Below are 26,866 nucleotides of genomic sequence, written 5' to 3' on the forward strand. Positions count from 1 at the left end.
CCTAAGCACATTCCCTTGGTGGAGCTTTACCAGAAATCACACATTCTCACCCTACTTCATTGTAGTAATAATAAAGAGAATAGGAGATGAGACATAAATATAATTAGTAAATAACAGAATCAATGATTGTGAGAACCCTCACTCCCAACCAGAGTCTTCTGAGGATGGGTGGTATGTGGCAAAGTCCTTTCCAAACAGGGATACTTACTGGAGATCTTAAGAAAATAAAATGCTTTCCATAAATATTTTTATGGGGAAGGGGGGAGGAATCTTACCCTTGAAAATTTTTTTCCTTTAAGGCTGATGCTTCCTCTGTTCATAACTCACCTTACACCAACCCCACTTCTTGAAGGTGAAAATGTCTTCAGGCCTTGCCTAATTTGGGCTTAAGGACTTCTTCAGCAGTTTTTAGGAGCAGATGTATCCTCTACAGCTATATATCCATCTGTGCTGAGCTCCATTTTACCCCAGGGAGACCTGATGGGTTTAAAGGGATGAACACAGGTGTACCTGAGAATGATCACACCCAAATCTGAGACAGCTAAACCTGCCACCAAAACATTTGAGTGCCTACTACAACCATGATTTTACTTTTGCCTCTGAAGTCCAATTAGTTATGAGTATATTGAACTTCTGGGCTGATATACAAGGAGTGCTCACCTCCAAAGCTGATACCTGGCCATTCTGGCTAGTTACATGTTTGGGATGCTTGACAGGCCCTTGAGGTAATGGAGGTGGGAACATCATTTGATAACTATTGGGAGAATGCTGCCATCTTTCACTCATCATTGAGCATCCTCAAACTGCAGTTTCTCTCCCCTGGGCACAGGCAAACTCTGCTTAGGGCACTCAAGCATCGTTTAATCTGGCGACCCTGCCAATAGTGTCCCTGCTTGGTCCCTCAGGCCCCAACAGCAATGTAATAAGGACACTTGCTATGCACAGTGTGCTTTCTGCTGAGGTGTTGGTGGCCATTAAGTTGCGTATGAAGGTAGTAAAAATAGCCACTGTGATTCTTCTGTCAATGTTTGACAAAAAGATACCAGAGCTGAGTTTTTAAAGCTATGCCTGCCATTATTTTCTCTCATTTTTCTTTTTTTATCAATGATCTTACATAGTTCTTTTCATTCATAAAATGTCCCGCATTTAATATTGTATGAATGCTTGCACCTGTGACTTAAAAATGCATGCTCTGTAAAAATTTTCATGGTAAAATTCAATGAAACTCAGCTGTTCATAGAGATGAAATCTGAAAAGAATATGGGTCAAGCTGAAATGAGTCCTTTATGAATTTTAATAAATATTCACTGATTTTAAACTAATTGTTCATCTCTGAAGTGTACATATATACAACTTTAGAACAGTATTTGGAAGGTGTTACTGAAATGTTCCAATATTTGATAAATAAGAAAAGAGCTCATTTAATTTAATTTCAGAAATGCTCCATAAACATATCTTTCTCTTTCTGAAAAATTTAATGCAAAAACCAGGATTGTGTTCTTATACCTTTGGGGTTTGACGTTAACATGCTTAATCCTAGTTTTCTATCCTGGAATTCAGCTGCCTTTCTATTCGTAAATGGCAACGACATGTCTATTCACATCCCTGTGCTGGCTGAGATTTCTGTCTAGCTTCACCATACTTACACACAGAAAACTGTGCAACTTAGGGTAAATATTTTTGCTGATGTTTTAAGAATTAGCTAATCAAAAACACAAAGTTGTCTTAAAAAGGCATTCTATTTTTAAGATTTGAATAAAATATAAGACCTTTCACTTTGGTACACTTGAAATGCCTTTGTGCTTATGAAACCGTAAGTTGAAGGCAGCTGTGTAAAATCTCAGTACTTGTAAAAGGTGTAATAGATGTTACACTAGGGCCTCTTTTCTTTGATTCATTCTTTTATATCTTTTCTATTAAGACCACTTTATAACATGTATATGTAAACATAATTGCATAAGGAAAAAGTGAAGCTGGATCTTTTATCTCTTTTATTGCAATCCACAAAAGGAAACCTCACCTAAAGATCTTGGCTATTAAGTTCAAAGGAAAGGCAGGCAGTGTGAAGGCAAGCAGTGGCATCTCCTACATAATAGCAGACTAAGGAACTGGCCATCTCTATTCTATTCCTTGTTTCACCTTGATTAACTGCATCAATCACAGGTCAAGTCATTTTACAGCCTGCTTTTTACTAGGATTGAGCTGCAGGTTTGCCTCATATCAGTGGCAATTTCATATATTCTGCATCTCAGAAGTCAGTCCCTCTGTCTTCAATGGTCTCAGTTTCCTCAGTTTTTGGTAGTTCTGACTATCAGTTTTGTAGTACTGGCTTATGTTGTTCATTCATATCTGTGGTGTCTCTTGATACCTGTAAAAAAAAATTAGGTAGATCTGCTACCTTAGCAGTCTATTTCCATCTGGACACTAGCACTGCTGTAGGAGTGGAATGGCAACCTCATTTCCAATGCAAAAGTTTGGATATGATTCCACTTATTGACTGCTAAATTAATTTTACTAACTGCAGAACATTTTACTGAAGGCTTCCCCCCTCTGTTCCTGCTGAAAACCAAGAATACGGTCCTGAAAATCTTTGAATGGTAATAGCAACACAGTTTGCCAAGTTCCTAGATATTAGAATAAAATAACCTCATTTTGTAAAGAAACCACTTACATATCTCATTGAGATCTATAGGAGCTATGGATCACTGTCAGGTACTTTCATTTAGATACCTAACTTCATACACCTGAGCTGGAAAATTTGTCACATACACATCAGCAAGTTCAGGTTTTTTTCCCATTTGGAAGATTATGCCATTTACATTTCTCTGTGCAATATATCATAGCATCATAGAATGGTTTGGGTTGGAAGGGACTTTTAGAGGTCATCTAGTAAAACACTCCTGCTGCCATGGGCAGGGACACCTTCCACTAGACCAGGTTGCTCAAAGCACCATCCAGACTGTCCTTGAACACTTCCAGGGATGGGGCATCCACAGCTTCTCTGGGGAACCTGTTCCAGGGCCTCACCAGCCTCATTGTGAAGAATTTCTTCTTTCTCTCTGATCTAAATCTACCTTCATTCAGTTTAAAACCATCAGCCCTTGTCCTATCCTTACATGCCCTTGTAAAAAGTCCCTCTCCAGCTTTCGTGTAGGTCCCCTTTGGGTACTGAAAGGCCACAAAAAGGTCTCCCTGGAGCCTTCTCTTCTCCAGGCTGAACAACCCCAGCTCTCTCAGCCTGTCCTCGCAGAAGAGGTGCTTCAGCCCTCGGATCATTTTTTGTGGCCCTCCTCTGGACTGACTCCAACAGGTCCATGTCTTTCTTGTGCTGGGGGCCCCACAGCTGGACACAACACTGCAGGTGGGTTCTCATGAGAGCAGAGTAGAGAGGCAGAATCCCCACCCTGGACCTGCTCTGCAGCCTTCTTTAGATGCAGCCTAGGATACATTTGGCTTTCTGGTTTGCAAGCATGCGTTGCCAAGTCATGTTGAGCTTCTCATCAACCAACACCCCCATTAAAAAAAAAAAGCTATGGGAGTAATTTTGTCAGCTCTTCTGTTGCGAGTGACTGGTACACACTTCAAAGCACCTTTTAGTTCTTCCTTGGTAAAGTAACTCCATGTCAGAAAGTAAAGAAATAATGTATTCAATATGGCTAGTTCAATTTTCAGGTAGAGCTAACAGACATTAAAAGTACATGCCAGAAGAAACAGTCAGTTGTAGATCCTGAAAGCCTACAGGGCAAGGAACATGGCTTTTCAAAGCTGTAACGTATTTACTTCTGTCAGTTATTACTGTTCTAATATTAGTCTGTGTCTTCTGTTAAATCATGTACAGAGGTCTTTTATGGGACCATTGTTCCACAGGCCACCTTAAGTTAGGGACCAGTTTGGAGAAGGAAAAATTACACTAGGCAATTTTATGAGGTTATAAATCAAATGTAGCTTTTGGATCTAACAGAATTGAATTATTTACAGAAATGAATTAGTTTCAGTTCTTTCCTCACAACTCGGTTCACATCAATGGTGTGGGTTATTTTCTTTATTTTGCCAATATTAAGATGAAACAATGCAGATTTGGTGATACCTGCATATGCTTTACTGTAATTTCAGAAAACCAAAACCAAACCAGAAATCATAACCACTGTCTCTTTTTGCACAGAGTGAGATTTCTAGTTGCTCTGCCTAAATACCAGAGTAAAAATATAGGCAAACACATTGTGCAATAACATATGCATATATAATTACCTTAGAAACGTAACATACAAGTTAGACACGATCAACAGAAAATCTTATCTCAGTCCCTCTTTCTGTCCCTCCTGCTGCTTCTTCTTCCCTGCCCCTATTCCTGCTGGTAAATATAAATTAGAAAGAATGTATAAAATAACTTCAAAAATTCCCTGTTGAATATATAGTTCTACTAATCAATGCTGTGTAATCTCATTCAAGTCAGTTATGGTGTGTGGTGTGAATGCCTTCCAACCGCATTCTGATGACAGGAGGTACTTCAATTTTCTGTGGCACTTTATGGTTTCTGCTTGTCATGATAGATGTACCATTTTGTCAATATTGAATCAAGAAACAATTAAACTTCATGAAAACATTCAGGACTCCATCCTCAGCTGGTAAAAAATCAGCGCTAGCAAATGCAGTCAATCCATGCTGATGCACACCAGCTGCATATAGACTGTGAAATCTTAATCTAGTCCAAAGAAGAGGTGACAGAAGTTAACAAAATGTCTATCATGTCATACTGCAATTGACACAATGCACATTTGTTTATAATGAGAACTAGGCCAGAAGTAGTTAATCTGCTTTTCCTGTATGCTTACTAGTATTATCTGATGAAAACACTAGTAAATAATAAAAATACTAGAATTGGTGGTGGTTGTAGATGGAAAGTGGAGTGTAAAGCCACAAAAGAAGGTACTGTTATGCATAAACACACATGATAACATACTTAAATAATTTTATTTATTTATTTCAGGTAGCTAATCAGGTTGTTCAGGCACTACTTACTCAGAAGGTAAGTTGTGGTCTGGGTATTGTGGTATAACTTAAAGCTTGCAGATGCACATTGTTCTTTTGAGAGATATATATTCTTATACGGTATACATTTTTAAAATTATGTTCACACGTTTAATTACCAAGACTGTCACATGTCAGGCCCAAAATCAAGTTTTTTGCAATACAAGTGAATGAAAAACCATGAGATTATAGGTCTTTAAGTCTTGATCATATAGGACCCATATCTAAATCTTATTGTTTACCTATATTGAGACAATAGCAACTGACAGTGCTTCCCCCAGATGGCGATTTTTCCATTCCCTATCCATAATGAATTATGTCACTCCCAAGCAGGGCTTGTCAATAGTTAGGATGCTTACTCGCATTCAGTGGAAGGAAAGATTTTCTGGTGTGGGCCTGTGCTTCCCTGAGTAAATGAAGGCTCAGTATATAGAACAGGGATTCAGCTACTCTACTTGTGCTCTGAGAACCAGCAAAAAAGAATGTGTATATAGTCTTAAAAAACCTTTTGATGTCCTCCTACTCCATTCTCCTGGGTGAGCAAGGAAGTATGACACAGGCAAAGATCTTGTAGGGTGATTGCAAACCTGGCAGAATGAAAAGATTCACTGCGGCTTCTATAAACATCAGTTCTGGATCAAGTCATGACTGAAGTTTCCATTCACACTTCAAAAGGCTGGATATGAAGTGTGGTTGTTTCCAACAGAACCTAGTGGGAGGAGTAAAATTAAAAATTAGCATGCTAAAATGAAGGACTGATCTGGAGAAAAAGAAAGATGAAATTAAACAGAGAGAAAAGCAAGGTAATACATATAAGCAGAAATAATTAGGTGCCCAGAGAGGGTAGGGAATAAAGGATAGGACAGTTCTAGAAAAAAATGGTCTTTGAGTTAGACATGATTCCATTATGTCATTGGGGGGGAGCAAACAAAGTATAAATACCTATAATAATAAGCTATGAATCCTTCAATATTCAAGAAACGATCCTTTATAAGATCTAGACCACTTGATGAATGTGGCATTATTAAATTCTTTGGATCATTTAGCTTTAAAAAGACAAGTCTGAAAGAGACATAAATACAGTCTTTTAGTGCAGATAATGCCAAGAAGAATATAAACTGTTTTGTCTACACTGAATGACAGGACAAGAAATAATGTTCTTAAAATGCAGCAGTAACACAAAGTTAAAATAATCAAAAAACTCTGCCACACACCCAAAAGCTTTCTAGATGCAAATATAGCAAGGTACTGGAATATATTTTGGAGAGTGGCTCCAAAGCCTCCATCATTCAGAAGAGCAGAACACCCCACAAAGGGGGTGAGCAGGGGCTGAGCAGGGCAGGCAGGATGCTAAGCATCAAGTGCCAGGGTCAGGCCTGGAGGCACTGATCATGGTCAGCCTCAGTCCCGTGTTTGCTGGGCAAGTCCATGGCAAGGAGGCAGGTCTGGGTGAAGCCAAGCTAGGGAGTCAGGACGTAGCTCAGGATCAAGGAGGCAGGAGCCTAGGTGTGGGCATAGCTGCAAGGTGATTGTTGCACAGCTGAGACATGAACAAGTTGACCTTGAACTCTGCCAGCTAAACTCCTAAAAGTGGGCAGTGTGCCCTGACAGTAGGATAGACAAACATCCACACCCATAAGCATATGCACCTAAGTGCATGGTAGATAGGTGCAGAAGGTAGCATTCAGCCATCTGCACATCAGGGAGAAGGCTGGATACCCTTAGCTTCTTACTCGGCAGATTTTTTGTGAATCAATTTTATAGCATACGGGATAGATTAAAAGATGCGCAGGGAGACGTTCTGATCCCATTAAGTCTGCTCTTGGGTATCCTGCCCTGAAGACAGAGATGTCCAGGTGACCAAGGCAAGTGATGCAAGACTCTGGAGGGTGCAGTTTCCCATTACATAGATAACATATTCCTGTGGCCCAAGCTAGCATCAGGAATCCAGAATTAATAACGTTCCCTAAATCTCTTCACCCAGCAGTTGTGGCCACAAAACAGCAACACAGCGTTACCACAGGTTAGGGATGAAAGTATCCTTGTTCAATCCCATGGTTTTTTGATGCACAGCAAAGCCTTTTATGCTAGAAGAGGGATATTGCCTTACAGTAATTGGAAACATTGTAGCTTGGAGGTGATTTGTGCAAACCACAACATGTGGGGAAGCTTGCACTGCTGCTATCTGTGCTGTATTACTCTTCCTGTACTCTGTATACACATATGCTGTATGGTCTGTGCATCATCAGAGGACTGCAGTCTGCACAGCTACTCCTGTAACACCTTTTAGAAACATAACTTCAGCTATTTTAGAAAAAATCCCAAATCTGTGTTTTAGTACAGCTTAAATGGAAATGGAGGCATTTTCTCATCTTAATACACACAATAGCCTCATCCACATTTTGTAATATAAAACCATATGTGATTAGATCTTTACCAGAGAGTTAATCTCAATATATTAATCTCTAGTTTGGGAATATTATGGTTGTTTCCCAAATGAAGAGAGGAGCTTCCTCAGTCCCTTTGCAAAGGCGTCAGACATTTTGATGACTACATACTTTCTCAGCAATTAATCCTCCCAAACCCATAGGAACCAAGGAGTTCATATGGATACAATAAAAACAGATTTGAATACATTTAATAAAGTGATTTACTTAGTATTGATGGAATTTAACAGCTGCTTACCTATTACTGAGTAATAACAGCTAATTTAATATCCATCGAAAGAGGAAAGAGGGTACTCTTCTAAATGCTAATGAATATTAACTGTTACAGTGCTCCTGACACCTTCATACAAGTCCTTTTATAAGAAAAGACAGGAACACAATAGCGTACAATAAAGAGGAAATTGGACTTCTCGCACCAGTCCCAAATAGGTAGATATCGGAATCCAAATAGTAACTGGTAAACAGATAAATCTACCATCGTGCAGCTAAGCCGTAAGACAGAGCCAGTCATGCCACAGTGAGATAACACTCCTCTGGGGCATAGTGAGACATGAGGAAAAGCTGAGAGCTTTCAGAAAATGGAGAAGACTGATTTTGTACAGTAACGCACACTGCATAGGCTTTGCTGTGAATTTGAAATTGTCCCTCAAGGACTAATTTTTGTTTAAATTAAGTACATGCTGTAATGTAACGAATAAAGCACTGTGTACTCGCCAGTATGTGGAAAGGCTGTGATTCCACTGAGAGATTCTGGTGACACAAATTGAGTGAGCAAAGCTTGAGTGATTTATCAATGTCACTGAAACCTTGAAATGGAATTACAATCTTAAATGTGCACTTTTCAAGTATATAATTTGTTATAATACATATAGAATTTCTCTAATGTGAGAGCCTTTTTTTACCGTGACTATGGAGAAACTATAATAAATTGAGATTTGTGCTGAATTAGCCACACAGCAAAATTTCACAATTCTATGCAGCAAAATTATATGGACTTTATACCACTTAGTAATAGAAAATTTTACCTCTGGGAAATTTAAGAAGTCAGAAAAACAACAAAATTATTTGAGACAAGCCTGATTCCCCTGATACTTACTGGAAGCATCCATTCTTTCTCCTTCCGCCCAAAGACTTCTCATATGACATGAGATGGTAGGAGTGCTGGGGTCTGGATTTTTTTTTTTTTTTTTAACGTACAACCTGGATTGGCAGTTTGAAATTTGAGTTACACCATTAATGAAATTGTTTTGTGATCTATCTATCTGCTATTTGCATATTACCCTTCTCCACAGGAGTGTATTTGGAGAATATTTTTTTAATCTGGGTTCTGTATGAAAGTTATTTCTTCTTCTTTTTCATCAATGAAATAAAAAAGAAGTGAACTAAGCATTAAAACAGAAGAAGCATCTTCAGAGGAAGAGCAGTGTATTTCTGGAACCTCTAATGAGGGCATTGAATCCCATTTTGGAGAAGAGCGATTCTCATACTGAACATAAAAAGTAAGAATAGAGATGCTCAGGGATATTACTATAGTGAGACCACAGGAATACCTTAGATATTTGGGAGATTATTATCTTAATAGCTGGTCATTTTGCCCAGAGTAGAGAAATTACATGCTTCAGACATTTGGTAGTCATATTAATTGGTAATTTTAGGAATTCAACTTTTTAAACTCAGACTTTATTTTACCAGAATAGTGCTACCTTAATGCGCCTCATTTCTCCTCTGCACTGCATGTGGCATTACCATTGGCACGGTTTATAGCATCTAGGCGCGTAATCTACTATCTTATATTTCACTTTTTACAGAAAGTCTAAAGTTTGAATCAAATCTTATGGTTTTAAAACTGTAAGATAGGAAGGTTTTGAGCAGAGGCATTGCTAAGATTTACATTTTTTCTACATTGCAGTTTCTGTGAATAATTTTTCCCTTTCAGTGCACTTAGTAGCGTTGAAATGCTAAACACTGTTGTAACAGCTAAGGCTTGGTTTTAAATTCTCTGATTATTTGTGAAAGGCAGATAATGACGGGTCTGGATTCTTCCAGTTTCCTGATAGAGATTGCCTTGTGTAAGACCAGAGATAAGAGGTCTCACTGACAGAAATCAAAGCTTTAGGGCTTACAAAACATCAAACTAAGATTTTCTGGGAAGGGTCTAGCAATTTTACTTGAACAGCCACTTGCAGTCACCTAAAACAAATATTAAGAAACTATCAAGAGAAAATAACTGCATCGATCCAGTAGTATCGTAAAATCTGATACATACTATATGCATAAAAAGATGTTGACAGTTCTCTGGAGGTCTCAAGATGAGCTTAGTTATTGTGTGTTCACCTCATATAACCTCAGTGCTGGTTACAGTGGAGACCAGAGCAACTGTAGGCAAGAATTTAATCTACATATGACTACAATTTCCTCCTCTGAGTTGTTTTCTTATAAGGCTAGGTCATCATGTTGCTAATGGTATTGACAGGACAGCATATGGGGATCCAGAGGCCTGTTTCTCCACCTTCATATGGTGGAAAGTAATATCAGCTAGGCAATACCACAGGGCAGTAACTGTCCTAGATTTTAGGAATATGGGCAAGTATTTTTGAGATTTAAATTTTTTTATGGCTGCAGCTTATTATTTTTATATGTAATCTTTATTAGGAGACCACTATTCCTGATTTATGAAGCTCTCACACCTCAAAATGGACAAGTGCACAAATTATGCTGAAAGGCCAAGTATCAGATTCTGTCTCTCTCCAAAATCCTCTTTCTGATAGAATTCTCTATTCCTTCAAGTGGCCAGGAAAAGCAGGTCTTACGTTGAAGATAGATAGATAGATAGATAGATATTTGCTTATCTCAAAGCCATTAATGGCTTGTTCATGACGAACCTGACTCAGCCTGACTCAGGCTAAAAGACCAGCATCTTTCAGTTTTGACAGTAATGTCCTGTGCCTTAAGATGCATGCAGAGGTTTTAAACTCCACCTCTGCTTCTAATGGCCTATTTTAAGGCTTTTTGGTACATCAAGTTGGAAATGTCACATGGTGCACACGTGTCTGGTGCACCAACATCTCACTGTGGCCTAGCCAGCTCTACAGTGGCAAGTTACAGTGGGGCAGATACAGACCATCCACAGTAGCCAGCCAGAAATGCTGACTTGGTTATTCCAGAAAAAGCAAGGAGGGGATCAGACTTCAGAAGAGTACCTTGAAGGCACAGTACCACTTTGAACTTCTTCCTGGTTTGGTATAGCTTATGCTTTTTCCTTAGCTTATGTGTATTACAATATTCATATCTTAATTGCTGCTTTCCGCTTTGTGTCGTCTGCAAAATGAAACACATTGCTAGCAAAGCCACTTTTTATACTAACAGAAAACTCCAAAAGGATGTGTCAGGTAACTACTGTTTCTCATTACAAGATTTTTTTAATGTCATCCTGTGATGATCAAACAACCAGAGAAAATCAAGTAGCACATTTTTCTGATTTGTACTGTTTTAAAAGTTGTATATGTATTTCCTCTTAGAATCTGACGTTACTTAGAGCTTTTTAAGTGCTTCTGTTACCTGCTTTCTAATCTTCCTATTTTCCCTTGTGCTGCAGGATCTGAGGGAGGAATGTATAAAGCTGAAAACAAGAGTTTTTGATTTGGAACAACAGAATCGAACATTAAGTGTTCTTTTCCAGCAGAGAGTCAAACCAGCGTCTGACCTCCTTCTTCAGGTAGGAAATGGCCTTTGCAGAAAGCAAGCTATGAGCTTTATATTTCTCACAATTAAAAAATATTTTCCTTCTTTTTAAGGTTATGTCAATAAGTGGGAAATGACAGATGATAGGTTTAATATATTAGAAGAATATCCATTATCTATAATCTGATACCATTGAAACTGGAAGTGTATGCCAGTCAGCTATGACTACATATTATGTGCAAATGTGGAGAAAGGAGCACACCTGCAGAGTAGCTTACTTTTTTAGGTGCTTCTTCACTGTGATAAATGGAATGATATGGGTTCATTATCCCTCTGCAGGGAAGAAGCTCAGATTCCTTAACATTCTGCTTGATGGTGAACAGTGTAATTTCCTGTGAGAAGACAGCCCATTCATTTAACTTTTACCACATGTGTTACAAGGACTTAAGTACATCTTCACAGGCTTAGAGTGGGGTTTTTTTCCCAATATTTTATGGGAGAATATAGCTGAGAAACCAGTTGACCATCTCCCACTCCTTTGCCATTCTGGAGTAGTAAGAATTGTTTCAGTATCCCTTTTCATTTGGGAAAGACCAAATTTGTGAATTAATCTATTGCTATGTCATCCTTTTGTAGAAGTAGAATTGTAGAAGTAGAATTGCTTTGCAGAAGTTCCAATAAATCTGGCCATGAGCTAGAACAGTAAATGAGGACTAATTAAAACTCTGCAGGTTTCTAACAATAGGGCAAAATCTGGTTTTTAGCGATATATTTTATTTCTTATTAGAGAAAAATTCATTCATTTTGGAGAAGAATTTTGAGTCATGTCAGGTAGGTAAGTGATATTAAATGTGTACCTTACTTAAATCCTCTGATGCTGTGCATCTGTATCTCAAAGTAAAATTGGGCCCTTGCACTGCTGTTTGACAGCTGAGGGTTGCTAAGTCTCATCAGCTTGGGCTGTTTATTGAGGAAACATGGTCTGCTCACCAACTTGTGTTTAAAGGCCAGGGAATCCCCACGGTGAGGGCAAATAGCTGTACTTACTGTGAAGCTCTAAAGCAAAGGCAGAGTGGTGCCAGGTCACCATCACAGAGTTGCAGAATAAGATTTTTTACACAGTATTGGTCTAGCAGCAGTTTAGGATTTATTAGTAGTTTTGAGATAGATCACAAAATTAGGTTATATATAATTCTTAAGCCTTAGCCAATTTAACAGAGTGATTCAATGAAATTTGTTACAATCAAAATAGTGACTTAGTTAAAGATTCGAGAATGGCGAGGCTCACCCAAGACTTGCAACAGGGTTGCACACACAGATGAGGTTTATTCAAATCACGGTCATGCACAGACAGACCAACAAACAGCTCTAAATCAGATTGCACACATACAAACAGACAGGTAGACAAACAGTTCAAATTGCACCCCCACACCCTACACAGAGGTTAACATATGATTAAAATCTCCCTTTACATGAGTTTCATTAATTACTCACTTTGATGAGCCGGCATTCATCAAGCAACAGTCAGTGAACCTCACGGTCAGGCCTTTGAGTCCTCTTGAAATCGTCAATAGATGATCCTTCAATCCTCGCAAAATCTACCCTGAGAGGCGTCCCAGCCCAGGAGGAGATACTGGGTCACACAGCCTGCTGCAGTCCAGGAGAGCTCAAGGGTCTCCCTGTTGGATCGCAGTTTATAGGATCTCAAGATGATTGGCTTTGGGCAGTATTTCCCATTCTGGCCACAACTGGTGCCGAGTCATTCTGGTGCACAATTCAGGCCGTGGGTGGCCCAGGTGTGGCCAGGGGGTGCCTCCGCCCAAGTCACTGCACTTGTGACCAAGATAACAGCACAGTAGGGCTTATCCCGACATCTCAGAGTGGCCGAGAGGGCAGGGAGGCTGCACCACCACACACAGGGATCTGGGTTCTTGTGTTACTCTTAGATTCTTGTTCTGTCTCTTGGTTTTGTGTTGACTTAGTTATTCCTGGGTCTGATCTATGTAGAAATCTTTTGATTTCTTCTCCCTTGCCCCCTGCTTTCTTCCCTGCTTGTTCATCCTTCATACACTCCTGTGTAGAACTGATTTATCTTTATCCATTCAGAGTTTCTGATACATCCGCCACAACATGCTCACTTCTGCTTTTGACAGTCACACCACCTGCTTCTTCTTCCTGATTTGTTCTGGGTTTTTTCTTTTTCTTTATTTCTTTCTTGCTTGGTTCATTGGTTGCTTGCTTGCTTGCTTTCTTCTGCTTCCAAAGTGTCTGACTCTAGTCTATGTTAGTCTTGGGTTAGATTGCACAGAAGTTATACGTTGCACATTCTTTGCACACACGATGCACATTACAGATAGGGCTCTTCTTCCTAATTCCTTGTGTGGCAATAATAAAGCCAGGTTATTCTGGGAATGTTACAGAAGTGTTACTTCCACTTCACTGAAAAGTGGGATTAATGCTTTGCCTTGAGTTCCTTGAAACTGGATTGTGTCACTGCTATGAAAGAAGTTGAAAGAGATGAACACGCATCAAGTGGAAGAAAACCAAATGATCTAGCAGGTGTTCCTGAGGGATTCAAACTATTTTACATCATTGTTCCTGCACATTTTGGCAGGAACTACTGTGTATAGATTTTTTCCCCTCTTTTCACTTGCTTTGACTTTATTGGCTGAGGAAGAAAGAACATTAAGATCATTTGCAAAGTCCAAATCTCCCAGACAGCAGCAAAATTTGCTGTTATGTCCCTCTTGCTGTCAATAGATTTTACACCATCTGGGGAAAAAGAGCAGAGAAGAAGTTGCATTGTTCATCCAAAAATTAAGAACTTCTGTTAAAACACTTCATATTAATTTTTTACTGGAAAAACCTCAGAAAATTTGTGCCTTTCCAGAAATTTATTTATCCTCTAACTGTGCTCCAGACTTGAATAAATGTGCAGCCTGTGATCTTGCAGTCTGAGATGTAAAATCTGAAGAAGAGTCCTTAGGACTGAAATTAAGCAAATATTGTTGTGTGCCTGCATAGAATTGAAGCACAGTTTAGATTATGTCTTCCTGGAAATGCATACATCCCAGACTTAGAGCAGTAGCTAAACATTTGTTTAAATCTGTCACTCTATAGAAGAGTGCTAAATATGTGGTTAAGGACATTCCTGTTAAATCATGACCCTAATCAAAGTGAATTGTCAAATGCTGCCAACAGGGGCTGGGGGGTGGGGCGACACATGTGGTGTTAATTTCACCTTCCCTGTACTGTCTGATACAATACAGCTCAATTTTATTTACATGCTGATCTCATCCTAGGAGTATACACACTCAGTGCAATTAAAAATCTTGAAGAATGCTGCACAAGAGGGTATAAGCGAAAAATAAATAGTATTAGTTACTTTTTCTGCATATCAGCTTCTGTGATTTGATTATATATTGCCATCAAATTATTCTGTAACTGACATTAGAAGACTCTTGTCTTAAAGAGTAAGCTTATTTTTAAACCATAAACATTCTTGACATCTTCAATTTCAACAGAAACATAGATTTCTTAAAAAAAAAACCTATTTCACCATTGCCCTAGGTTTCTTGTATATTTGATTTTAAGCACATAATACAGGATTTAGGTGTCGTCGTCTTAGAAATCAGACCATTCACATTTTTTTCAGTGAAAAGACTGGTACCAGTCTTCTGAATTTGTTCAGAATAGTGGCCCGTATACTGTACCGATTGCACTGTGTTCTCACACAGATGAAAAGAAAAACTGATTGCTACCAATTTAAAAAAAAAAAGTAGTAAGGTTTTCATGACTGCTTCAGGAATCCTTCACTGTAAAACTGCTATTAAAAGTGTTACACTTTGATGCATTTACAAGAAGTGTAAGTACTCATGAAATCAAAGGCCCTAATAGTATTTTAAAAGAAATATGCATGTTTTCTTGAGGCATCTGATTATGTATATTACCATATAAGTTCTTTGCTACTAGAAATTTTGGTGTGCTTACTGCTTGTAGGGAGAGTGACACAGAGGATATGTCACTCCTCTCATGAAAAGACTAAGTAATGCTGATGGAAAATGTAAGGAGGAAAAAGAGATAACTCAAGCTTTTTTTTTTTTGTTACCTCTTTCGTATTGTAGATGATTTTAAGAGCTACCCTGTCTTTCTGGGGATATTCTTTCTAGCTGAAGGGTGTGATTTACAGAGCCAATATTAGGGTAGATAAATAAAGAGAAGCCTGATCACCTATTATTTTAAATTTTATTTTATTCAGCCAATCTCTTTTCTTAAAATGAAGCAGCTTTGGAAAAGTGTTTCTGTCCCAGCACCATCTGAAGAAGATGAATAGTTTTAGTTAAAAACTAGCACAGAGGAGTAGCTTCTGCCCAAGCAGGCTTCATTTTGCTTAGTTAATGTGGTCGCTAAAAAGAGATGAAATTCTGCCTGTCATAGCAAGAGAGCATTGGGAGAAGAAAACCAGGAACTCCATTTTGTTGAGCCACCTTGTATTTCATCTGGCAGTGGGAGAAATAGTTGGGAATAATAGACTTCAGATTTAAATTGGGTAGAGAGAAAATGGTTGTAATTGAAGAGGGAAATTTATGGAGGTGATATAGTGTGGCCGACGGGAGCAGGGCAGTGATTGTGCCCCTGTACTTGGCACTGGTGAGGTCGCACCTTGAATCCTGTGTCCAGTTTTGGGCCCCTCACTACAAGAGGGACATTGAGGTGCTGGAGTGTGTCCAGAGAAGAGCAACGAAGCTGGTGAAGGGTCTGGAGCACAAGTCTTATGAGGAGTGGCTGAGGGAGCTGGGGTTGTTCAGCCTGGAGAAGAGGAGGCTGAGGGGAGACCTTATGGCTCTCTACAACTACCTGAAAGGAGGTTGTAGTGAGGTGGGTGTTGGTCTCTTCTCCCAAGTTACCAGTGATAGGATGAGAGGAAATGGCCTCAAGTGGTGCCAGGGGAGGTTTAGATTGGGTATTAGGGAAAATGTCTTTACTGAAAGAGTGGTCAGCCATTGGAATAGACTGCCCGGAGAGGTGATGGGGTCACCATCCCTAGAGGTGTTCAAAAAATGTGTAGACGTGGCACTTTAGGACATGGTTTAGGAGGCATGGTGGTGCTGGGTTGATGGTTGGGCCTGATGATCTTAGAGGTTTTTTCCAACCTTAACGATTCTATGATTCTATGATACAGAAAGTTGCTGAAGGGATAAGATAAATCCAAAGAGAGGGTACAAGAGTAGGAATAAGAAGCCTTAGATAAAACTTAACACTTCTGCTTTGCCCATGGCCATGTGTAGCATCTATGAAATATTTTAAAATGTAAATGTCAATATCACTGTATTTCTGCCTTTGTCTTATTTTTTCTAAATTCTGCAGTGTTTTCCTCAAAGACACTTTAAACTACTAAAATCACCAAGTTATGGAGTTTTTCCACTTCTTAGCTATGTTGTCTCACACACTTGTTCTGAGTTTATCAGGTATAGACTGCTCAGTCTTGAGACACTGATCTTTTTCTTCTAGTTAGTCCTCTTTTTCCAATCCTACCTGAAAATATAACTAATGAGATTGAACTGGATTCTGATATTACATACCTCCTTCTGCAACAATGATGACTTGTATAAAGTTACTGAGATAACACGGGTCAGGGTTTGCCTTCTGATAGATATCACAGTAATTTGATTGTACTATGTATCTCTGTTTATATAAATTCAACCTATTTGTTAGCTGAATTCTTCCCACGGATGAAGACTTGTTTTCACTTTTCACCCAGAAGTTTGCTGTCACAGATTTTTTATAAAGCATGCAGAGAACCTTCAGTAAATGTGTTAAAAAGTGGCAAGTAACAACATTTATTGAGTTGATTCATTTATTAAATAAGTAATAAAATTTTCATAGTTGGGATAGTATAAAATAATATTTGTAATAGTAAGATTTACGTTATCTCTCATTCTGAACTATATTTTCATTGCCATTTTATCTCCATCATAAAAATTCTACTTTATCAACTCCAGAACGAATCAGGGAGGACTCTTGAAGCATCTATTTTCTCCTTGTGTTTCTCTGGCTATATTAGTTTCATTTATTACTGACGTGGTTTAACCCTGGCCAGCAACTAAGCCCCACACAGCCTGGAGAGGGAAAGAATTGGAAGGGTAAAAGTGAGAGAACCCATGAGCTGAGATAGATCATTTAATAAGTAAAGCAAAAGCCGCACACACAAGCAAATCAAAACAAGGAATTCCTTCACTGCTTCCCATGGGCAGGGAGGTGTTCAGCCACCTCCAGGAATGCAGGGCTCCATCACACGTAATGGTGACTTGGGAAGACAAACACCATCACTCTGAACATCCTCTCCCCATTCTTCTTCCCCCAGCTCTGTATACTGAGCATGATGTCATATAGTGTGGGATATCCTCTGAGTCAGTTGGGGTCAGCTGTCCCAGCTGTGTCCTCTCCCAACCCCTTGTGCACCCCCAGCCCCTCACTGGTGGGGTGGGGTGAGGGCCAGAAGGGGCCTTGACTCTGTGTAAGCCCTGCTCAGCAGGAACAAAAACACCCCTGTATTATCAACACTGCTTTCAGCACAAATCCGAACCATAGCCCCATACTAGCTACTGTGAAGAAAATTAGCTCTATCTCAGCCAAAACCAGCACAATTACTCATGAACCATCCATGTTGTTTAATTTTATGTCTAAAATTTTGTCATGAATGCTACAGCACAGCCCAATGAATTCTCAGGTCAATTTTAATAATGACGACTTTGTTATAGCTGCATTGATATTAGCTCTTTTAATAACCTGACAGCTATGCCCTGACATATGAGATAGAGTGTAGCTGCTCATACTTAGATGGAAACAGTTGTACAACTTAGCAGGAAGGGGTAAATTGCACCAATGACATTATTATATATGGGAAGAAAAAGAGGACAATTAAATGTCCTAACACCTGACAAAAGGAGATTGAATATCTGGCCTCAGAGTGTGACCTCTGGTTCAAACATCGTTAGACATGATGATGTCTGAATGCAGAAGGTTAAAAGTGAAGTCGCATTGCTTTACAGCAATCAAATATATGAAATATTTAAGTATTTCAGGAAGTAAGTATCTGAGGGTTTGAAATTAAAACTAAAGATCATCACACACTTCTAGAAAACAGTTTGTCAGCATTCCAAAGTATGTTTAAATAACTGGTTTGTTATATGCTAAGCAGTAGCATAATACCCATCTCTCAGAAGCCAGCTACTAGTCCTGCCTTGTGCCTCTGGGCTCTTCAGAGAGCAGGCAGACTTGATACAAAGATCAGCAAATTGTATTCGAATTTTTGAAACTCCTGCTGTTGACTTGCTTATTTTCTTACTTCACATTTGTTCCTTTGTACCCATCAGAATGTCAGGGTACTCTTATCTGCAAATCTTCTGAAAAGTTCCAGCTCCAGAACAAACTCTGCCTTTCTCTTCTCAGTAAGCATATAAATATAAATCAGGTGTTGCAGTATCTGTAGTGATATTTACTTACTCAGGAGTCAGAACTGGTGGCTTGACGGAGAAATTAATTTCAGATCTGCTAATTGTTTCAGCAGTAGTGGAAAGCTGCTTAAAAGTTATGATGATCTCAATGGCTATATCAACAGCCAAAAATAATCACAAAAATTTAAAGCATGTTTGAGATATATTCAGTTAAAACTAGTACATTAAACTTTATCCAATAATTACATTGCTAGTAGAGGAACTACTAAGAAGTGAAGTGGTTGTTTTTATACCACTTGCAATTCTCAAAAGATTTCAGGCCATAGCCCTCCTGGAGCGCTTTCTCCAGATCAAGGCTACCAAAGGTGCACAATTACTGTCTTGGAGATCCTGTCCCAAGAAAGAGCATCCAGTCTTGTAGCAGTTGGAAATTATAAGGATGCTTCTGTGTATCAGGAATCAAGATAGCAATCTAATGAGGAACACTCAAAGATTTCTGAGACTTTCAAGAACAAATTAAAGGAACATTTCTCCATGTGAAGATGCTGATGTCATTATTTCCAGTCTTGCATTAGCTCAGAAAATGGTGCCTACTTTCTATTTCTGTCATGTCCACACTTACCATAACATCTGAGAAGACACAAATACAGAGCTTCAAATCTCTGTATTTTATCTCAGCTTAAATCATCAACGTGTAATACTACATTAAAAACTATATTTCTTACTTGCCCTGTTTGCAGCTCCAAATATATGCTGAAGAAACATCACAGAAATATGGTGTTCATGAGAGCCTACTGGTTAGATGAATGGGTAAGCAAAGTCAGTGACGACAGAAGGAAAGGAAATAGCCCCCTCCAAAGAAACTCCATCTAATCTCCCTAAGTTAAGCTGCATGACTTCTAGTTTTGAATGAACACCAGCAGCATAATACGTGATAGAATTAGGCTGATATTTGATATCCAGCCAGCTCTGGAAGGAGGCTCTGAGATAAGCAGATTTTTTGGGAATGCTCTGAGAATCACTGGATGTCACCCGCATCCGAGACTTTCTACAGGCCATCTCTAGTCACAGGGACTTATGCTTGTAAGTATGTAAATCACGGCTGCGGTGTGTAGACCTCCAGGAAGCTTTTTGAGATCCATTGAGTGAAATGGCTAAGGCAACTTTTCTTGTCCCTCAAGAACACCAGTCTGTAATATGGGGGAGTCCCGACATGCTCTTTTCTAACTAAGGAAACTACAAAACTTCCATTCTTAAAGCAAATCATTTGTCAAAATTATTTGCTGGATCTAAATCTAATTCAGGCTGATAAAGGAACATCACAAAAATTTTTGTTACAGACCATGGCATGGTGTATGGGAGGAGAGGTAGGGCATTATCCCTCAGAACATTTAAAAGAAAAGCAAACAAAGCACAGCTAGAGTTTCAGTGGAGAATACAATTTTATTATGAGGGAGTTAGATCAACTGACTGATAGGTCCGCTCCATCTGCTCCATTTGTGTTTTGGTGATTTCCCTTCTTGTCTGACTGTTGTCCCTTATTTCAGGACCTAAATTCTTACCAATTTCCTCTCAAGCAAAAAGAAACTATTAACTAAAGCTCACTAGGCATGTAGTTCTGGTGAGAATTATAACCCTTTTCAGAGAAAATTACCCCCAACTGCTAGAATTTCATATTTCCAAGTAATTTAACTAGTCTTGAGAGATTCCAAAGAGAAGCACTGAAAGGCTTTCCAAATCTATACAAGCATGACAATTTGTGATACAATTTTAAATATATAATTTTCAGATACCGAATCTAAAAACAAGCTTTTTCCATTATCCTAATGATAATAAATTGCTACAGAGGTACTGAAAACAGTAAATCAAATGAGCAAATAATCTTTAGGAAATCCACAAGTAATCTTTGGTGAAGTATTTATGAATGATTTTGACTGACAAGAGCAATATTTTTTTAAGTTTTGAAGACATACGTAGGCATTGTTCTGAAGAGCAAAGGCAGTTTTTCAGAGTAAGCAAATGTCAAGAAAACCATGGGGCTGTACTGATGTGACAGGCCTTAACAACAAAAGTAAGATTTTACTGCCTATTTTTTAGACAAGAAAAATATGCAGCTGACACTGGGTGAACCAGAGTTGTCTTTATTTTATGCATAGATTTTTATTATCAGTGATGATACACATTGTGGCAGGAATCCAATACGGCATTTGAAACCCTCAGTAAGTATGTGGGCAGACTCATTAAGTACAAGAATGTTTTTCATGTTTTTTCCTATTATTGTGTACATTCAGTATGGGAATAAATTTATGAAGAAAGGATGGAGTTCCACAATATAAAATAGTACCACTATATTCCTTTTCAAACTTGCCCTGTGCTTCAAATAAGCATTAAAAAGATACTCTTTTTTTATTCCGTGCAGTTATACTTGACCTATAGCAGTGCTTAACCTGTTGGATGCTCTTTTGGCCTGCTCTGTTTGCTGAATGTATTAGCAAGATGTATTAGCGACTTACCATGTAAATCCCCACACAAATTGTCAAGTGTAATTACAGAGGCTGGTTAGAGGCAGCCTTTATTCTAGGTGGTGAACTTTGTGAAAACTCTGAGTTACTCATGTGCTTACGTTTTGTGTGACCAGCAGATGCATTTTTTTGTCTGATATGTTTCTGGTTTTAAAGTTTACAATTTTTTTTTATATATATGTTTGGTGTAGTTAAGTCAAGAGCCGTTCGTTCAGGCTTCCTTTCTAAATGGAAAAATCTTTCTCACTGACAGTCCGATAGCAAAAATTAGCCTGGATTTGTACTAATGTTATGTGGTAAGTACAAGCCACACAAGTTACATATAAAAGTGTAAATTCATGTGATCAGGTCAACTTTTAAAGCCTCCCCATTTTGGATTTCACAGTGGAATAAAATAGTAGCCACCGCAAGCCCAGCTTAAATGTGATATGCACAAACAACAGGTGTGCTAGATAATTGTTTTCTCATCATGGTGCATATTTCACACTCCATAACTCCCAAATGAAATACCAAAAGAATGCATAAAATGAAATGATTCAAAGATTTAGAGGTCGTCTTCTTGTGGTAAAGTGGGAATCTATTGAAATTCTAAAGCAGTATAGCAATATAGCTAGTATTATTACAAATGTGTCATTTTCTTCTTATTGCACTAATGGAGCTGTGTAGTTTGTTTTTGTTTTCTTAAGGATTTGAAACTTAAATGAAGGATAACTGCCAAAGTGTGTGTATATGAAACAAATAACAATAGATAAACAATTAATTTCATCTGTTATTACACTCAGTACATATAAAACTTCATTCATATGTTACTTTATAACTGGTTTTCTTACTGATATTTAAGTGTAGTGGCACTTTGCAGACATGAAGCCATATGGAATTATGGCTCTTTTACTTAAAGAGAGGTGTGCTATTAAGTACTCTACTTGGTAACATTTAAACTGTTCAGATTATATCAGGTCAGCGTAATTTGTTAGTAATTTTAAATTATACATTCCATCAAATAAATCAAGCTAACATTATGCTAAGTGGTTTATGGCACATAAGATTACTCATAAGGTAGTTTCTGTTGCCATCTGTTATGAAAAAATTAATTTTCCTGTGATATACTTTGTATGTTTTGTATACTTTTATGGATACTGCGCATAGAAGAAAGGTGTGGTAATTAGAATAAAATGCCATTTATAATGAATCATAAAACACCTACTGAACCAACCCCATCTTTTAGTATTGAATTTTACTAATGCTCTCCTTTGTTTCCCAAATGACCTATCTTCTTTAATGATGGTTTGGATACTGGTAAGGTTCAAATCCTCATCCAAAGGCCATGACACTATTGACTAAATCTCTGTTGACTTCGCTGAGAATGTGAAATACTGTATTGCAAGATAAAATCAGCACATGGATGCTCAGTGAAACTGAAGAGTCCATTAGTGCCTTAACTCTTAAATTACCATCTGCGTATCTCTCTTGATAAGGACAAGCTAAAAGGAAAAGTTACCTTTGTCATTAAATCTTTAACAGTGTGATATTGACAGACTTGAGTCTTTCTGTATTTTTAGCATTTTTAGATTGCATTCCTGCTCATTTCTTCCTCTGGATGTGAGCAAGCTGTGTTTCATTAGTCACTAACTGATGTCTGGGTGCAGGGAGGAGCAGTGATTTGTCTGTGTCCTGTGTGCATTACAAGGGCATCTTCAACATTATGAATTAAACTCCATCTTGCTGCATTACAAGTATGGAAACCAGGCTGCCAAAGTAATGGCATTTTGAATTAATATCAGTGCTTTAAAAATCTCAAATATACGCCCACTCTTCAGTTCATCTTTCTGGTATGCAGTTTCAGAGATGAACTACTTAATTTTGTAGTGTTTTGATCCTAAATTTTTATATTCAGTCATATTTTAAAAGCAGAAATGCTCCATCTATTTTTTTAAAGTTTTCTATTACTTACTCATAACTGTTTTTTTCTCTAAACAAGCCTTGTGCACTTTTTCTGTGCATAGGCACCGGTCTAGGCACATTTATTATGGATTATAGATACTGCAAGTGTGAATCAGAGATTGGCACTGTATTTTAGAGGCTCACTTAAATTTATTCCACTAAATGGTCCTTAGGAGATCTTGGACAATAATTAGAAATATGGGTACTCTCAGCTCTGTTACCAGTCTTCACCAGTTCATGGGGGAATAACAAATGGAATTAACCTTTAATTTAGGTCTTTAGGTCCTTCATGCACACGGGACTAGACTTGCAGGTGTTCAGGCATTGCACTGAGATCTAAAAATCTGCCTACTTATTTGGTGCCAGACTGTGAGCTGACCCCTTTTGAAATTCCTATATAATACCTCCTAAGCCCTGCTTTTATCTACCATGAAAAAACAATCAATTCACAAGGGCACAGACTCCTAATCAAATGTTGGCACCGCTTCTTCTGAGTACAGACGGCTGCCGAAAGGATCTGCAGCTATCAGCCATCTATGCTAGAGGTAAAGCTCGCAGCTGCTTCCAGCCTGGGGCAGGCTGCCTCTGGTACTGTCTGCAGGGTGGGAGAGAGGACTCTTTTCTGTGTCATCGTCTGCCAGGGTCTGGCACTCCCAAGGCTGATCCAGGTGCTAAATAGTGCTTAGAGGGCTCTGCAGCTTCCCTTGCAAGAGCACAGTTTGGCCCAGGAACAATGGGGCCAAAACATTTCTCATTTTCCATGTCTTTGCATTCCTCCTGGCTACACCAATGGAAGTGAGGTGCAGATGAGCATGGGCAGTGCACGTCTGTATCCTCATATTGTCCACTATGGTGCACCCTCCTTGCTGGTACCAGCACTGGCTCTCCCACCTCACCAATGTTTCAGCCTTACTAAGATTTCTTGGCTTGCATGGCCAGGCTGGTGGCAAGATCCTTTTGCAGTTTCTCACCACTCCGGTGTAGGTCATTGGAATTACAGAGGTCTGAAGCCAGGATTTGAGATGCTTATTCAGATCATCAGGTCTACAGAGTCGTCTGTCCTGCACTCAAGCTCCATGATTTTAGTATATCATAATAAATGTTGCACAACTTGAACTGCCATTTGGAGATCTTGTGGTCAGATTTGAGACTTTCAAGAATGAAATACCACAACACATGCATGCTGTGACCCTGTAGAAGCTGTATTGCTGAAAAGTGGCAGAACTTTGGGAAGTCTGTGGGACAACTCCTGACCTGGCAGAAGTTCTTTTAGTTTCAGTACAAGTAGTGGAGCCAATAATTCTTGCCAGCTGGGAATCTGCCCACTTACTCTTTCTAAACCATACCTCAAGTAAGTGCTTTAAGGAAAAAGGATAGAATAAAGTACTTTTTATCCAGGTATTCAAGAAAACTTTCTCAAAAAGTCTCTCGTTATTTGAAATTATTCTGTCACAGCCAAAAACAATGCATTAGAGTCGGAGAGAAAAAATGTATGTAAAAGCCTTAAACTAACGATAAAAGTATTTATTGAAATCCTCTTCATACTTTTAAACTCTTTTCAGTCCATCTGACATTTCAACAATATTACACATAGGAAAAATAGGGTGGAGGGATGGAGAAACCTTTTAAATGCATAATACTGAGGCAAAGAAAATATGGCTTGTTCAACATTAACCTTGACAAATTCGTTCTCTTGTCATTTAAATGAATGAACCTTTCCAGTGTCTAGCTTGCTGGACCTTGGAAACAGCAGTGAGGAAGGACTGTAAAAATGACGCTCATCTCTCTTAAATTATTTTTCTGAGTAAATGAATTATTTCAATGAAATCCAAATCAGGATGAATCTGCTCGCTTGAATCACCTGTTCACAGCCAATGAACTTCTGTGTGAAACAGTGCTTACACTCTTCTGTTGCCATGTATTGATCTAAAACATCTTCCCTAAGCCTTCCCTCTCCTTTTTCTCCTACAGGCAAAAGGTTAGAGTTAGATAATAGTATTAATTTTCCAGACATCTGCACATGTTTTAATAGCCTTTAGAAGGCTTGAAATGGTTTCTGTTTGACCACCACGGGGCTAAAATGCCATTAAGACTTAGATTGTAGCAATACATAACAATCATAGCCCTGTAGTTCAACCTGGCAATAAAAAAGCTAATTTATTTTATCAGAGATTTAAATTAATGTGATGAACTCCTCTCTCAACAGGAGATGTAACACCGCTCTTACAAAAATACCATGGTCCTGCATATTTTCAAAACCAGATAAAACACTTGCCACAGACCCTGTGCATGTATTTGTTCTGTCTGCTTTTTGAGTGTTTGCACGTGTGTTTGTGTGCTCACATAGTACTGCTTACCCTTCCTGAGACCATTTTGGGTTTTGTGTCATATCTTCATTCTTAGCCTCATTTTTTTCCACCATCTGACTCGTAGACTCAGCAGGAAGAAGGTGATTAATAGATCCAGGGCAGTCTCCAGTGTTAGCCTTTTTTTTACCACCTTGGGAACGGGAATTTTCTTGGGGGCAAAAATTATTACTGGTTAGGTAAATTGAGTTTAAAATAGATTTTAAAACAGACATGTGCAGTTAATAAGGATATTTTTTGAAAATCTGGGAAAGTAATATTTAGACCTCAGACAGTTTTAATTTCTAACTATATGCTAGAGGAAAGCTTCAGCTTATCCCATTATAAAGTGATAAAGCTGCATTTGATGGCAGCAGCTTCTGTGATAAAATGATCATGGCAGCACTGAGAACGAATCTAATAAGGGAATTGATCTGTAGATTCCAATTCTGTAAGAGCCAACATCGATCAACATAAATGTCCATAACAAGATTGTAGTGAGGTCTGCCTAATTCCTTTAGATGATTTTGGGGCATAGTCAGAAAGTGAATGTGAAAATGAATTTTAAACTGTGGAATCACAAAGACCAAAATTTTGTCATGCTACCACAAATATCACTGACTGTCATAGTATCAGCAGTTTAGCAGCCTGTTGAAATTAGTGAGTAGCATTTAATCAGATAATGATTGATAATGCAATGTATAAGTGAGGCTGAAATATCAGTCCTTTTCGTCTATGTTTTCATGTTAAAGAATTTAAGTGCCACGAAATAATAAAAATCAGCCCCTGTTTTTACTGCTAAAGCATAGATAGATAGCATGTGTAGGGCATGCCATAAAAGATTAATTGTATAGTTCTTCCTTGTCAGAGGAGTTCAGTATAAAGTTGTTTGCTAGGCTGATCCTGACCATGCCGAAATGTTTGTTTGTGAGCAATGTAACAAGAGAAGGTGTCAGGATGTGCAGGATTCTGCCTTTCACTCTTTGACGTTCCCACAATTCATAGCACTTACGTGATGTTGGCACTCATTTTGCAAAGTGGAATTAACATATTAATTACTATTAGATGAATAGAAAGGTATTTACAAAAAGCATTTACTGTTTTGTACCAAATTAATATTAAACAAAACACAAACATGTCCTTAATAAGAGACTTGACTCTTCTACGATACAGTTATCACAAAACTGCTGTTTTTACCATACTCCAAGGAGTCTTCCATGAGCAAGCTCATTGAAAACATTTATTTCATTATTTATTTACATTTTGACTAGCTGATTACTGGGTCATTGATGTAAACTGTTGACTTTACAGTAATTACAAACCACAGGGAACTTTAGACATACATTTTCCTGAGAAAAGAAATTAGTTGTTTTTATTATTACTGCAATATTTACAGACTATTAAAATGAAGGCTAACACTTTGGAGTCTCAGAGCTTGAAAACAC

General features: G+C 38.4%; 1 protein-coding gene across 8 annotated transcripts in view; it reads left to right on the top strand.

Moving 5' to 3' along the window:
• NCKAP5 (NCK associated protein 5) overlaps nt 1–26,866 on the top strand; it is a 409,981-nt gene that overhangs the window by 303,709 nt on the left and 79,406 nt on the right. For all 8 annotated transcript variants that reach the window (XM_064451091.1, XM_064451093.1, XM_064451092.1 and 5 more), the window contains 2 exons: nt 4,988–5,026; nt 11,071–11,190. In XM_064451091.1, coding sequence (XP_064307161.1) covers nt 4,988–5,026; nt 11,071–11,190 — 159 coding nt within the window. The remainder of the gene's footprint in view (nt 1–4,987; nt 5,027–11,070; nt 11,191–26,866) is intronic.

This window comes from Phalacrocorax carbo, chromosome 5, assembly GCF_963921805.1.
Source record: "Phalacrocorax carbo chromosome 5, bPhaCar2.1, whole genome shotgun sequence".
NCBI lineage: Eukaryota > Metazoa > Chordata > Aves > Suliformes > Phalacrocoracidae > Phalacrocorax > Phalacrocorax carbo.